This window comes from Rhinopithecus roxellana, chromosome 4 (genome assembly GCF_007565055.1).
Source record: "Rhinopithecus roxellana isolate Shanxi Qingling chromosome 4, ASM756505v1, whole genome shotgun sequence".
Lineage (NCBI taxonomy): Eukaryota > Metazoa > Chordata > Mammalia > Primates > Cercopithecidae > Rhinopithecus > Rhinopithecus roxellana.
In genome coordinates, this window is record NC_044552.1 from 127127289 (window position 1) to 127142970 (window position 15682).

At 34.9% G+C, this 15682-nt stretch overlaps 1 protein-coding gene across 7 annotated transcripts in view; it reads right to left on the reverse strand.

Moving 5' to 3' along the window:
* LAMA2 (laminin subunit alpha 2) overlaps nucleotides 1-15682 on the reverse strand; it is a 676086-nt gene that overhangs the window by 169289 nt on the left and 491115 nt on the right. For 6 of the 7 annotated variants that reach the window (XM_030928801.1, XM_030928799.1, XM_030928802.1 and 3 more), the window contains 2 exons: nucleotides 9135-9221; nucleotides 5164-5357 (listed from right to left, as the gene is read on the reverse strand). In XM_030928801.1, coding sequence (XP_030784661.1) covers nucleotides 5164-5357; nucleotides 9135-9221 — 281 coding nt within the window. The remainder of the gene's footprint in view (nucleotides 1-5163; nucleotides 5358-9134; nucleotides 9222-15682) is intronic. The other variant, XM_030928800.1, reaches the window with a different exon arrangement.

Genomic DNA, 15682 nt, shown 5'->3' on the forward strand with positions numbered 1-15682 from the left:
AACTCAAATATCTTTTACTAACAAAACAAATGAGTAGAAGGTGCAGACAAGGTGAAGAGGAAATGTTTTATAGATTGCCTAACACCTGGATGTGAACAACATGTCACAGCTTAGACTTATAGAAAACTATATCATACATACTGTCCTTCCAAATAAGAGCTTACTTGAGCAGTGAGGAGGAACAGAGAGAGGATGACATTTAGGAGGTACAACAAGCAAAGTGTTAGATCAATAATCAGCATCTGGAGATCAACTGATGTTTATCATCATCTTTTAGAATAGAAAGTCCTGTTTTCATTACAGTGATAACCACATTTTATTTTGTTTCTGCTCCCATGTATAGGGAGCCATAATTGCCATTATTAATCATTTTTTATTATAAATGTACGATAGTGTTCTAGTGATAATATATAATGGTCTCTGCATTATTGTGATCAGATCTTTGGTGGCAACTGGCTATTAAAAACAACAGTGTTGATTACATCTCTGTAGATCAAAGTAGGACAAAACTTCAGACTTCAGGTTTCACCAAGTGGTTGGAAGTTGCCTATTTTACAGAGTAAAGGTAAATTATCACATTTAGCTAGGTTAATCTCAGGCTGCAAGTAGAAAACATATTTTGTGATCACTTTTACAAATTGGCAAGCAAAGTGTATGTTTTATTTTAAATAAATGTATGTTAGAATTTAAGTAAATTGTTACTGTAAATAATAAAAGCTGATATATCCCAAATACCTCACTATGCAGTGATTAAAAATAGGCAACATCAATTTGATATTTATAAAATGTTATTTCAGGCAATTTTTATGAAGTAATATCTTGCCAACAGATACTAATTTTAATTTCTGTTCTCTAGGAGAGTAATATATTTTACTATGCCACTCATAATCTATTTTAAACATCACATGAGTTATTCTGTGTTAATTATATGAGTTTACAGAAAATAGGATATGAACAAATCCAAGTTTTGTGTTTCAAAATACTAAACTTTACTGCTAAGCAAATAATGGCTTCTTCATTCATTTTTAAGTTTCTTGAAGGCAGGTTAGTTGTTCTTATTTTATAAAATGACATGTGAACTATGAATGAGAGTTGAAAGAGGAGGATGGATTTGTATTAACTTATTAAGAAGAAATCTTAATTTGGGAAATTAATAAAATAATCTGTTCAGAACTCACCAACATACATAACATTGTAAAGCTGTCCCAAATAATTCCTTTGGAAAAAAAGAGGCTGTGAAGTTAATCTGGGCACCCAGCTAGTGTCTCTTCTTCTGCATAGAAGACAGTCTCTACTTGACAATCTCTGATGAAAAAGCATCTATCATAAATGCCATAATGTTTTAAATCTTAGAGGAGTCTCAAAGGTTAGCAGAAAATAAATGTCAGTATCGAGTTATATGTACTTAAAATTTCTCATTTTGTAATTTTACCTCATTTTATATTTATTTTTAATCGAGGTAGAATGGTCTCTAAACACGGAAGCAGTACATGAATAAAGGGCTGAATTCATTACTGTTGAATATATTGGCTAAACCACGTTTGCTTTCTCTGTTTATCAGTAGCCAGCACAGAGGTTACGAAAATAAGATTTGTAAGACTGACCCATGCTCAAATCACAGATCTACTGAAAAGTCACTGAGAAAATGACTTAACCTACCTAAATTCAGTGTTCTTATCACACAGTGGGGATGATAAGGAACGGGAATGTTACCAGAATGAAAAGAACCACATGTGAAATGCTTAATATAGTGCCTGGAAAATGGCAAGTTCTCAGTCAAGGTGAGCCTTTAAATAAAGTTACTATTATGATGAACCCTGTGTGGTAAAAGGGACTTTAGAGAATGTCTGGAATTTGAAGGTGAATACATTGCTTAGTTATGCCCAGGAACTGACTCTGCTTGGTGGGGCTGAATTTAGGTCACTAACTTTGAGAGACTGTGATGTCTAAATAGTTCCTAATGTGGACACAGATTATTTTTATAAATTCTTCATGATAGTAGTTAAAATCCACATATAAAAGGCCTGTGTGCTGCAAAAAATTCCATTTTGGATCCAGCAAAATCCAGGCCTGGTCACTGGCAACTGTCCCTGGAAGCTCTAAGTAATCTAGGGACCAAGGTGTACAAGGGAAGTAATTTCACAGTTCCTGCATTGGCTTTGTTTTGCCTGATCTCTTCAGCAGAATTTTATATCCTTTGTGAAATAAGAGCCTAATCTAAATTTATAGCGAGTGTATAGATTCCTTTCACCAATATGCAAATTACCTGAGATCATGCAATGGTCAGGCTTAGGTCATTTATCATGCATTTCTCTCTTTCTTTTTTTCTTTTTTTGAAATACACAAATCTATGGTGTGGATCAGTCTAAATTATATTTCCCAGAGAAGTAACTAAAGGGAGCAAAATTAACTCTTGTACAATACATGCTACTAAACTGTTTACTTATTCTAAGTAATAGGAGAAAGTTTATTTTCTGTAGTCAGTACCATATTAACAACAAGCACTGCAGACATTTCTCTTACTACATCTAAATTCTCTTGCTTGAGCCAACCTACCTCCCTTACTCTCACCCCCAGGCCTTATACAAGTCCACCATGACCACAGGTGCTAAAACAGGCCCTGCAGATCAAACACACCAGGTGAACCCATTTTTTGGTCTCTCACACTAATTTAACTTAAGGATACAGAAATATATTAAAAGGAGAATTGAGAATAAGTCAGAATTACATCCTCACTTGTGTCTCCTTTTATCTCATTTCAAAACTAGGAGTAGAAGTAGAAACTGAATCCTGGGAAAGGCCAAGATCATAGAATCATGGCACATTTTTCCATAATTGGAGAAATTTTAGAAGAAAAGAAAACATGAAAAGTCTAAAGACACTCTGTGTAACAATTCTTAGAGTTAGCTTCATGAAAGGTGAAGAGAAAACATTCCTAGAAGTAAGTGGAAATCACTAATGCTTAAGAGCAGTATTTGGAAAATCTATACAGCATAATTATAAGATAATTAATTGTGCTTTAGAAAAGGGGTCTAGATATCAAAAACAATCCTATAATTTAATATTTTTTTTTCTGGAAGAAAAATTGTTATTATTTAACCCTCCAAAAGAATATAAACACTTTCATTCTAGCAACTGAATTAAATATCATGTATAACCCCTGCAAATACATTTCCTCGTGGGGCAAGAATAAAGCAAATAGGCATTATAAAACTGGTTTAGGCCGGACACGGTGGCTCACGCCTGTAATCCCAGCACTTTGCGAGGCCGAGGCGAGCGGATCACGAGGTCAGGAAATCGAGACCATTCTGGCTAACATGGTGAAACCCCGTCTTCACTAAAAAATACAAAAAAAACCAGCCGGGCGAGGTGGCGGGCGCCTGTAGTCCCAGCTACTTGGGAGGCTGAGGCAGGAGAACGGCGTGAACCCGGGAGGCGGAGCTTGCAGTGAGCCGAGATCGCAACACCGCACTCCAGCCTGGGCGACAGAGCGAGACTCCGAAAACGAAATAAAATGAAATAAAATAAAATAAAATAAAATACTGGTTTAGCTTTGTAGCTGGAGGATTGGCCCTTTTGTTAATACAACACGGGACAAGTGGAAATTAGAAACCTGCATATGCGACAAGGAAAAGATGAGTTAAGATGTCTAATGATAAATGTATTCAAAATGTTCAAAAAGTATTGATCATCAACAATAACAATGAAAACTTAAAGCCATTGTTGTTGATGGGCAGAATGCCAGTTCTCTTTAAAAGAAATGTTCCCAAAAGAATCCCATTATATTATCTTCCTCAGATTTTAATGTGCTATTGTTTAATTTTTGTGCTTAATATTAATGATCTTTTCATTTTAAGTTTGCTTATGGATAATTAATAAAAGTGATGATTAATAATTCAAGGACTGTTTCATGTTTACATTAAGAATATCTATATATTATCTAGTTAATTATGTGCATGTTAATAATTTATTTAACTTGAAAGCAATATTATAAAAACTTTGGTAGTCTACTTCTTTAATTATCATTAAAATATATCATTATACTTGGGAAGAATGAGTGTGGATATACTAACAACTAAATATGACAATATAAATGTATTTGACAGTACATTTAATCTCTCCCCTCTCACCTACCTTCGCATTTATTTTCAGTGTAATACCTTTTCATTAAAGATGGTTAAAATACAAAGAAAAAATGATTTTAAAATCTATTTTCCCAAATAACACCCAGTCTTAACTTTTTGGTGTATTTTTTAATACAGCCTTAGCTTCTGAGGTTAATGCTTATAGAACTAGAACATAAACAAAAATTCTTCTATTTAAGATACTATTACAATTTAGACACAAACAACATGCTAAAACAAGAAATGTTGACATGCACAAACATCAGTAAAATAGGTAAATGTTGAAAGAAAAAGTGCTAAAATAAATTCCTTAAGAAAAGAATACTATAGAACAGCACTCCTTCCTTAAATTTATAAATAACCTATTTTTGATTTGAATGTATGCAAGATCTAAGAATTATATTTAGCTACTGATTTCAATGTACTTTCAATATGGCACTACTAAATCCAGAATCGGTAAGAAAAAAGAGAGACAGCAAGAGAGCAAACTACTCTCCACTTATTGTACATGAGTAAAAATACTTGACTTCATTGTTACTGCTTATGGGTTTTGTAGTTCAAGAGAAAATTATGAAGCAGTATCCCCAAGGATTTTCATAAAAGCTGGGAAAAGAAACATCAGTTGTCATTCAAGGCTTAAAGTATCTGTCCAGTCGATTACAAATTCAGGAGGATTCTAAAATTTTTAATATACTCAGATCTTTAATCTGTCACAAAGGCAATGCCAACTTGAGGCGAAACTGGAAACCCTGAGATGGACAAATCAAATAAAATGCCTCCAGGAGCTTCACTGTAGGTCTTTCAATGAACTGAGTAAAGCACACTGAGGATTTTCTCAGCTGTTTTTGGCTCAGCAGGATGGACACGAAATCAGCAGGAGAACAGCAGAAGGTGGATAGATAGTGTCAGAAAGAATGAAGAGTAGAACTAGCTATTGCAGAAAAAAAAGGCAGGTGGAGGGAGTCAGTCTTTCTCATTGGAAATGAGACAGAAATGGAATCGAGGCCTCCAAAACTAACAGCGAAGTTAGTATACGTACAAACACACTCCCAGCCCTCGCGTGCATGCCAGTGCTTGCAGCCGTCACACTTCCTTCCCGTGGCTCCGGGTCGGCACGTGCAGATTCCTGTGACAGGGTCACAGGGCACAGGCAGTGAGCCATAGGGATCACACTCACATTCTTGGCAGGAGCCTCCAGGGCTGCTTGGACTGCCAGTATAGCCAGGGGCACACCTGAATTGAAACAGTGACAAAGCAAAAGAGGTTAATAGCAAGTCATGTCTCCACATTGTTGTGTGCGTGGTCTTCTGTTTTGATGAAACAAAACTGATAGCAAGAGTCCATAAGTCAGTTAACTTTTCCTGTAAAGGGCCAGATAGTAAATAGTAGACTTTGCAGGACATAGGGAAAATTAAGATTATGCCGTGAAAAAGAAATAAAATTCTGAAGCATTCTGCTGTTGTTGTTGACAGAATTGAAAACGTAATAATGATAATAATAACAAGTCAAATTACTTTGTAATATCAGGCTACTAATGAGAAGAATTGGATTCTTCCTGAGGTTTGAAATTATCCTTCATTTGGGTTATAATTTAGTGCCTGCTGTCATCAAATTGATTGTAAATGCTGACCTGTAACAACAGTTCTTAACTGAGTGCCACACAGAATCAGAAATAGGCCAGATTTGGCCTGTGGACCACAGTTTGTCTGTCACTGCTCTAGATCATAAACTTTTTTGTTAAGTTCTCTTCTACAATTAGAGATGAATACAATTCTATATTGACTTCTGGGCTTTCCTATACTCATGAATTTCAGAGCTCAAAATAACCAAATAATACAATGCATTAATTTTACTAATGAGGCAAAAGAGGCAAGTTAAGTGGCAATAGGCTACTCAGATTTTCTGTTTAATTTTATTCATCTTTTATTTTTACCACATCTTCCTCAAGATGGATTTTTCATGTGTATCTGTGGAAGTGGGTTAATGATATGCAAACAAAATATATAACACTGATTTGGAAAATTAGAAAGAGAATCTAACTGGATGAACCCTAAATGCAGTCCATTAATTGACTCTTCCACCTACCTATGCATCCATTCACCTAAGTGTATTTCACTCGGGGTTATGACACTGGAAGTTTGGTAACTTTACACAATGCTAGCAGGGCCATATATTGCGGTTTGCCCAGGACAATTTCATACTACCTGTTGTTTTGGCTTAATTGCTAAAAACACTTCCTGTTTTTAATATAGTGTCTCATTGGACAACAAGTTATATATATGGTCAGTGTAAATATAACCAACAGTTAGAATTTTTGTTGAACAGGCAAGTATGTGAGCAAGTTGAGAGACAGTAAGGGACTGGAGCCAACAGCTATAAATACTGGCAAGATAATCATAGACCATCTTTAGCTGCCTGAGACTGTGAAATCTGCATGGCTGACTGTGAAAGTTAATTCATCCTGTGCTGGTTAGAAAAGGCAAAACACGAAGAAAACGATTTGTGACATTAGACTTTTATACATTTATGTTTTTGATTATTTTCTTTTCAATGAAAGATTACAAATACTGAAAATAGCATTTAAGTAAGTCCACTTGAATGACTTCTTAACATTTACAGGTAAAATAATTGTATTCCAAGCAGATTCAGATTGATTAAATGTTCAAAGAGTTTATTACAAGAGTATTGAAAATAAAGTATGGGGAGAGGTTTCTATATTACAGGGATACTCAAGAAATTTAAGCAGTTTTAGACCTAACCTGATCAGTCTGGGCAGGTCAAAAGATGATTTAAATGATTTAAGAAGCTCTCAGCACTGGAACAAATTTATTTGGAAGGTTACAATAAAAATTTAACCAAGAACTTTGGTTTAATATAGCTGAATAAAGCAATTTTTCAGAGACATATAACCTGATCATTTATATGTTACAGATGATGAATGCAAAGCTATAACAACATTTGAGGACAGGAAAAACAATTTAAGTCACTCACATTTGATACTGTATGGCCCTGCTCATCTATATGCTATACAAACCGACAGCTTTTATTGATTAAATACTCCTGGATATTAAAAAATAAATTTTCTGGAATCATTCTGCTTTAACACTATAATTGTTATTTTAGTGTACCCTTCTAGCCTTTTCTATACACTTGCTTTTGTAGAACATGTAACTACAGTGTATAAATGTAGCTACACTATAAATTTTTTTTCATGAATTACTGTATATAATCCTTTTGGTGCCCAGCAATGCTTTTAGTCACTATCCTACTGGTGACTATCCTACTGCAAGAAATAAGTATTAGTCTAACCATAAATACCAAAGCTCACTGATGGATATTAACAAGTATGTACTTGTATCACCTATATCTATATCCAAATGATGTACATATCTTCAGAACAAATGGAAATATTTTTAGATTTGGTGTTGCTGTGAGTTATTTCATTGCTGCTAATTTCTATTGGCATGGAAATTATGAATCCACTGTTTTATATATATGCAAATATTGGATATTGTGTTTAGAGTTACCACATATGGATTTATTTAGAAATATATTTTACAAATGTATAAAAATTGCATTGGGATTTATAAAAGTTAAGCCTAATTATTTAGTTACTTATTGCCATGATGAATACAGCTGTTGCTTGCTATATAAAACAAGACTCTTAAGTGGGTGCTGATAATTAGTATTAGTTTATATTTACAAAGAAACTTATTTAAGTGTTCTTTGGAGAATCTAGCAAAGGAATGGGTGAAGCAGGACATGGAAAAGAAAAACTCTAAGGGTGTGATTTCAGGTGATGTCCCAGTCTTAGCCTGATTCCATGGAATGCTCTGGAGCATAAAATAAGATCTCAAAACTTGTTCCACTTAGGGGCCAAAGAGCTGGACTTTTGTACTCTCATGCTGGTTAGCCATGGGCCACTGCAGGAAGGTGGGGTAAGCACTCAGGCCTTTCTTCCTCTTCTGTTGGAGAGAAGGCTTCAGTGTAGGTGCCTAGGCAGGGCATCAACAGTGTCCTTTACACACTTATTGTCATAATATTAGCGTAAATAGGTGGCCTATCGATGATTCCTGAGATAATAGATGAGGAAAATGGAATGTAGCTAAACTGTTGGAACTAAGCAGAGTCTATGGATGTTTATAAAACTTTTATACTGCTAGCAATTATGCTAGAATTATCATGTGTGTATAATGTTAGTAGTTAACATTAGTAACTCTCTGTTATATTAGAGATAATACCTAAAATGTACTAAAAATGGTGGTGACAAATTTGAATATCCAGGATACTGATCTTACAGAAAATAGGTATCTGGAAGATATTAATTGCAACCTTTCTAGACAGTGAGTTTGTCTAGACAGTAAACTATATTCCCTAATTTACCATTTGGATTACATTCAGAATTCAATTTAACAGCTGTATACATGCATCATGAGATTTCATAAGCAATATGGTAAGAGAAAACATTTAAATCATATTGTTTGCCTATTGAAAAGAAAAATTGAATAACAAATACTTTATTATCTGGGTACTAATTAAAAATTCTTGATATTATTTATATTTTGAGTTACGTATACACTTGCTGGTGTAGTGCTACAGTGTTCAGAACAATGATGTGAATGCAGTTACTTCCAGACAATATTTTCCAGTGCATTAAAATAAGAAAAGGGTAGCCAGTTTTTTATTAGTAGTAACTACTGCTAAGCTTTTGAAAATTGATTTGTTCTTACAAAATTATATATTTATATATAAAATTATGTATATATACTAAAGCATAAATTAGATAATTGTGAAATAGTTTGGAATCTTTGAGAAAGTCTAAACATATGGTGGAAATAAACAACTTTCTTTGGACAAATTCTAAGATACACAAGTAGTTTTGAAAGCATTATAATTTAAACTACTACGCAAATATTGAAGTTCTTCAAATAATGAATGTTTTCCTATTGTGATTTTTTACCATATAATCCCTACATATCATTACTGTGTACATTTCATGGCTGTTGGTACCTTTCACAGTACTGGCCTTCGTATCCCCGTGGACAAGCCGTGCAGCGGTAGTCATCAAGGCCTTCTGTGACACAAGAGGGGCTGAAACTGAATCAGAAAGAAAAGGATTGCAAAAAAAGTTTAATCCATTTATTTTATAAAATAGTATTCCTATCCATTATCAAGGTTTTTGGGACCTACTTTTAAGTGGTGATAAATGCCATCCTTATAATTAGCTGACGTTCTTATTTAATGGCAGGACATCACAATGAAAAACCATTAATAAGAGTAAACAAATACATACTGTTTGGTTTAAATGATGGATTAAAAATGCATCACACAAGGCATGTTAATATTCTGGAATTTAACAATGATGTGACAGCCACGAATATACTAAATGTCCAGCAAAATTGTCCTATTGTTCACTAATCAAAAGAAAAATCTGACTAGAATTTATGCACATTGTCCGATAGTAGAATAGCTATTACTTATTATCTTTTAGGTTAAAAAAAGAGCATAAAATCTATATAATTTTTTTTTTTCTTGAAAACTCAGCCCAAATGGCCACTGGTGCTTCAAGACATGAAGTGTGAATAAATGTTTCACTTGGAATAAAAGAATATCTTTTCTAATTTACACCCAGATTTCAAACTACATTTTACTTTGAACACAAAGTAATGTGATTTAGTGTGAGGAAAAAAGGGAAAGCTTTTTCTATGAAAATGACTCTTTTATGATATTTTCTAATAATTAGGTCTTATATAACTTCCCCAATGTTTTTACTACAATGCTGGTAGACCACAGCCAGTCTGTCTTGCTCCAGGATTTCTGATGATCTTATTCCATTAAAAAAAAAAAAGAAAAAAGAAAGACTCCACAAGACTTGAAAACTAAACTATATTAGCATGTAGTTTTGGGTTGTTACAAACTTCTCTCAGCTGCATTCCCATTAGATAAAACTGAGTGATGCATTGGAAATTTGGAAATTAAAAACATGTATCTGTGGCAGAACAATAATGCTGCACACACCATTTTTCTTTTCGCTGCTTCACTAAATCAGTTGATGCTGAACACACAATAACAGGCCAGGCCCACAGCTCCTTTTGGTCAGGTGCCATTAGGACCTAATGTTAACTGTCTTCTAATGCATTACATCAATAGTACATCAATGAGTAATAGGCTCTAACTTTTGCAAAATTTGTGAACAAATTGATCTACTACTCACAAACTCATTATCCAACAAATTTATTTTTGCCTTCACAAAAAATAAACTTATAACTGACACCCTCTGCCAAGTTTTTAGCTCATTCATTTAAAGCCTGATACTGAGTGCATCCGTGCATGCGCACTCACGCACACGTGCACACACACACACACAGTCTTATACAGATTTTAGACATTTCCAGTGAAACTCTAAAGAGCCAATATGATTAAATTACATTTCTTTATAGTAAAATAATGAAATGTCAATAAATAATTAATAAAGTGTTTACTATATAGGAATGTAGTAATTCTTGAATAGTTGATTTTTTTTTCAAATTATGATATTATGATGGATTGCACTGTTTCCTTATATCTCATAAAAGGTCTTCTGGAGGGAGTAGGGATTCCATCTCACTTGAAGCTTGAGTTTATTCTTTCTGTTCACAACTCCCTAATCTGCTCTCAATTCTCATTTCGTCTGCAGGGCTACTCAGAAATCCTTGGGCTTTTCTCATGGTGACCATCTTTTACATTTCCCTATGGCTGCTAATTCCAAACTCCCCTCAACTGAATTTTAAACATTTACAGAGTCTGCTCTCTGTGTCATCTCCTATGGACACTGCAGAGATAAATGAGTTTCTGGAAACCATTTCCTTCTGGTTTTTATCCCAGTTCACTGATTGTTCCTTTTCAGTTTCCTTTGTTGGATCTGTGGCATGTCCTTGATCTCTTAACGTGCTTCACAATTCAGTTTTCTGATTTCTGCTCCCTTCTCCTCTCTCCTCTAAATGATCTCACTTAGTCCTAAGGGCTCTAAATATTGTGCCTACTTTCACAGATTTATAGTAAGTTTCTCCCCCTCCAAAAATATACCAGATCTTTCCCAATTTTCCCCATCCCAGTCAACGGCCACTCCATGTTTCCATTTGCTTTGCCAAAAACCATGGTGTCAACCGTGTCTTCTCTGTCACACTCCACTTATCTCCTATCTGCAAATGCTGCTGGTGCTTCCATCAATAACACCACTGGATTATCCTGTCCCAAGAGACCTCTTGCCACTGGAAGATTTTTAGCCTTCAGGACATTTAGATATTCATTAGAGCTTTGCTGACTTCATCTCCTAGCACCCTCTTCTCATTCACTCTGTTCCAACCACCCTAGCCTCCTGTTGTCTGCCAAGCATGGGCCAAGAATGGGCCTGTGTCTGGGCCAGTGCAGTGACTTTTTTCTCTGACGGGACTGTTCTTCCTGCAGGTATTCACATGATTCACACCATTCACATTTCTGCACAAATCTCATCTGTTTGTGAAGATCATTGACCACCTTATCTAAAATCATACCTTAGTCACTCTAAGTTCATTGAGGCTCCTTTATTTCTCCTGGTAGTACTTGTCATTACCTGACATTACATTATATATCTACTTCTTTATCTTACTCTCTTATAAAAAATATAAGCTCCAGAAGGCTAGGAAACATGGGCTGTTTTGTTCACTTATATATTCCCAGTATGAAGAGCCATGCCTAGCATTGGGTTGGGCCCTCATTAACTTTTTATTGAATAAAGAAATAAATAAAATATTATGTTTACTTTCAAGGAATTTACAATTTCGTGTGAGAGACAGATATGTACACATATAGGACAGGAAACATATCTTTTATCTATTCATAGTGTGGGATGAAGTACACGCTTAGTAAATGTTCATCTTCTGAAAGAAAGATTGAAATAATTCTGTATAGTAAAATGTGTTAGTTGTATATAAAATGTACAAAATACACGCTGTGCTATGGATAGGTTTTGTGGCAGAGGTAGGGTTTGAAAAATGTCTTGAAAAACAAATTAGATTTTACAGGAATTGTCTCAGGGAATAGCAAGAGCAGACTGCTAACGATGTCTAGGTAAGTGCAAGAAACGCCAAACTTGGCACTATATAGAATGGTGTTGAGGGCAGGGAGCCTGGAAAGGTAATCAGATTACAAAGGGTTTCTAATGCTCAAAGAGTCTGATCTTTCCTTGGGAAGGCACTGGAAACTTCTAAGGGTGTGTGAGCACTGCCACTTTGTTATAAGAGTTAACTTTCTACCATATTTGTTTTGGTAAGAGATAATGAGGACTTGAACTAATGCCGTGGAAATGAGTCAGTAATCACTCATCATGCCTCCATATTTCTCACTGACTGCACAGATTGAAGTCATAAATTGAGATATCTCAGCCTCCTGCATCTATTCCTCAGAATCTGTTTTTATGTCTTGAGGAGAAGTGCCTCTTTTATTTGCCCTGGCTGGTTTCTTTGCTTCACATTTTAATTATTCTCTTCTCACCATTTATAGGTCTTCACTTTGTTAATTAGCCTAATATGTCCCAAGCTTTAGATGGTGATATTAGTGACTCATGAGCTCTATTTAGTAGGTTTTGGCTAAAATTTTTTTCTAAAAATGTAAAATAACAAAATTAAATAAACATCATGGTATATAATACATCTATTTAGATATCTACACACACAAGTTTTTGTGGGTTTCTGGCTTATGATATAAAAAAGTGTTTCTTACAGTGGTTGCAATCAATAAAGTTTGAAAGTCACTGAACTTGCCATTTTAATTTGATATTTTGATTCAATGTCTTCTGTATAAAAATTTACTCAAATTATACAAATCACATAAAACAACAATGAAACAAAAATGAAAACACACTCTTATTGATCCTGCTAACAAATCAGGGTAGTATTCTACCATTTTATTCTTGAAATTTCTTAAAACTGTAAATTAAAATTCTGCTTTCATTATTGATGGTTAAAATTCATCAATGACTCTTATAGCGTAACCACAGGACCAACCAAAACTGGGCCTACCCTGTTGATAACAAAATGTCAGGTTACCTTTAAGGTATAACAGAGCCAAAAACTGCAAGTCGTGTAGCCTAGGCATGTTCAATAGAAAAACTGTGACCTCTAACAACACCAGGAACCAACTATTCCTCCCCTTGAACCAACAAGACAGGGACAAAATCAAAACCTGAACATTGGCACTCCTTCAGAAATGAGGGGTTCATTGGCTCTGAAGATCTAGGGCTAAAATCTGCCTCAATATACCTTATTGTAAGTGATCAAATTTGAAGCCCTCCAATCAGACTTTGCCAAGCCAGCATTTCTAAATCCTTTGCCTTGCCTTCTGATCCCTTGAAACTTCCTCGTATCCCAAATTAGGGAGACAGATTTGAACCTGACTCTTGTCTCCTTGCTGACTAATTTTTCAATAAAGCTTTTCTTTTCCCCAAAGTCAGTGCCAACGTTATTGGCTTCTATGTGCTTCAGGCAGCAAGCCCATTTATTTGCTCAATTACAATAGTCAGTTGCCACCATATTCACTGGGTCTCCCTTGTGAAAGCAGCAACTGATGCTGTTCATTGCTCTTCTCTCCCTTGGTGTCAATGGCAGTGCCGCCCGGGTTCCCTCTCTTCTGACTGCTCCTGCCTTGGCTCTCCTTTTTCTTCTTTCCCAACATGAAGTCCTGTCTTTCCTTCTTTCTATATACTAGCTTTGGATAACATTAGCCTGGGAAATCTTATACAACTTTAATTCACTTATTAACATATCTTTTCCTTCATCTGCTCCTGCAATTTTCAGATTTCCATTTCCTGCAGCTATTTGCATATTTCCATTCAGACAGATATGTTCTATCAATCTGAACCTATTTGAAACATAAATTGTCTTTCTTCTCTAACAGTTCTCTCCTGGTTTCTCTATTTCAGTTAATGGCACCACCATTTTCGGGGGCAACCTGCCTAAAAACCTCAGTCTTCAACTCCTGCCCGGACCCTCACCCCTCACATCTAATTAGTTTTCAAATCTGTAGAGCTGTATTAAACAATTTTCTCACATTCATTCCTTTGTCTCCATTCTTGTTACTATTACCTACTTCTGGTTCTAATTATCTTTTGCCCATGCGAGTATACTAGCCTTTTAATTGGCCTCTATGCTTTTCTCATTTGCCTGTTTCAATTCATTATACTCAAATCTATTATAATAGTTTTCCTAAAATGTGGCTATAATCATATTAACCTTTTTTTCCAAAATAAAAACTTGTAGTGTTTCCTTATTACATAGAAAATTAAATAACTATTTCTTAGACTGGTATTTAGGGTTTTCTACAATATGGACTTTATTCTCCCATTCATTTTCATCTGCGATTATGAAATTGTGTCTGAACTCCATGTTCCAAATTCTGTTACTTATTAGGTTTTGCACATCCCTTGTATTTTCTAAGCATTTGCCCATTTAATTTCCTACTATTCCCACCAGTGAAAATCTTTAAATTAATTATTTAAGATCCATTATACATGCTACTATTTCTTTTCATATGTTCTTGAAGCTTCTGGTATTAAGTGTGGTGTTTTGTGCCTTTGAATTCTCTTTACATTTAAGTTGATACCCCTTAACACAGGTTTTACAGTGAGTTCCTCCGAAAAATGGCATGCTTCTCTTGTATATCTCCTGTAGCTTTTATTATAGTGTAATCACCAGGGAATTATCAATTAGTTATTACATTTTTCTAATCCAAATGGCTTACTTTTTAAAACAATTAAATACATAGCATTATCTTGTTTAAATCTGGGCATCAAGGAGAAATTAGGGAAAGAAAGACAAAAATAATATTATTTTTCATACACCTACTACTTGGTCCCTGGATGAACAATAAGATCATGCATATTATCCTCTTCAATATCCAGCTTACCTAAAAATTTACATTTGACACCCTGTAAAAGGCTTGTGATTCCAGCCAACAAAAAAGACGAGCTTTCAGAGGAAAAGGAGATGATTTACAGGAAATGTTTTCAGAATGCATACAAAGCCGAAGATGAAGAAGAAAGTGAGTAGGCACAGGTGCAAAGATCACGTTGTCGGAATTGCTCTGTGGCTCTTTAACACTCAAGATAGAGTGTCCAGAATTCTAATTCTGAACAAACTGCCATACATTATTTTCAAAAGCAAATTCTTAGAGTAAAACTGCCCTGCCTTACTGAAGTCTATAAATCACTTAACAGAAAGTGCAGGTAGTCTGGGCAAAAAGTTAAATGAAAACACCTACGGTTTTCATCAATATATAAACCGGTGCAGAATCTTCAGACAGCACTGAAAGAAGATATTCCAGCTTTTGTTTCTTGTTAGGGCTGTGTTTCCATGGTACCAAGCTCAGACCATCTTAAGAAAAAGGAGGTTGTGATTTTGGGAGTTTCCTTTTTTTTTGGAGCATAACAATAAGTCACCTGCTTGAATTGTACAATTTTTCAACTGTTTTCTTGATAATTATTTCCAAATCTTGAATCAAACACATAAAATAAATGGAAACAGCCACAAAAATTATATAATATG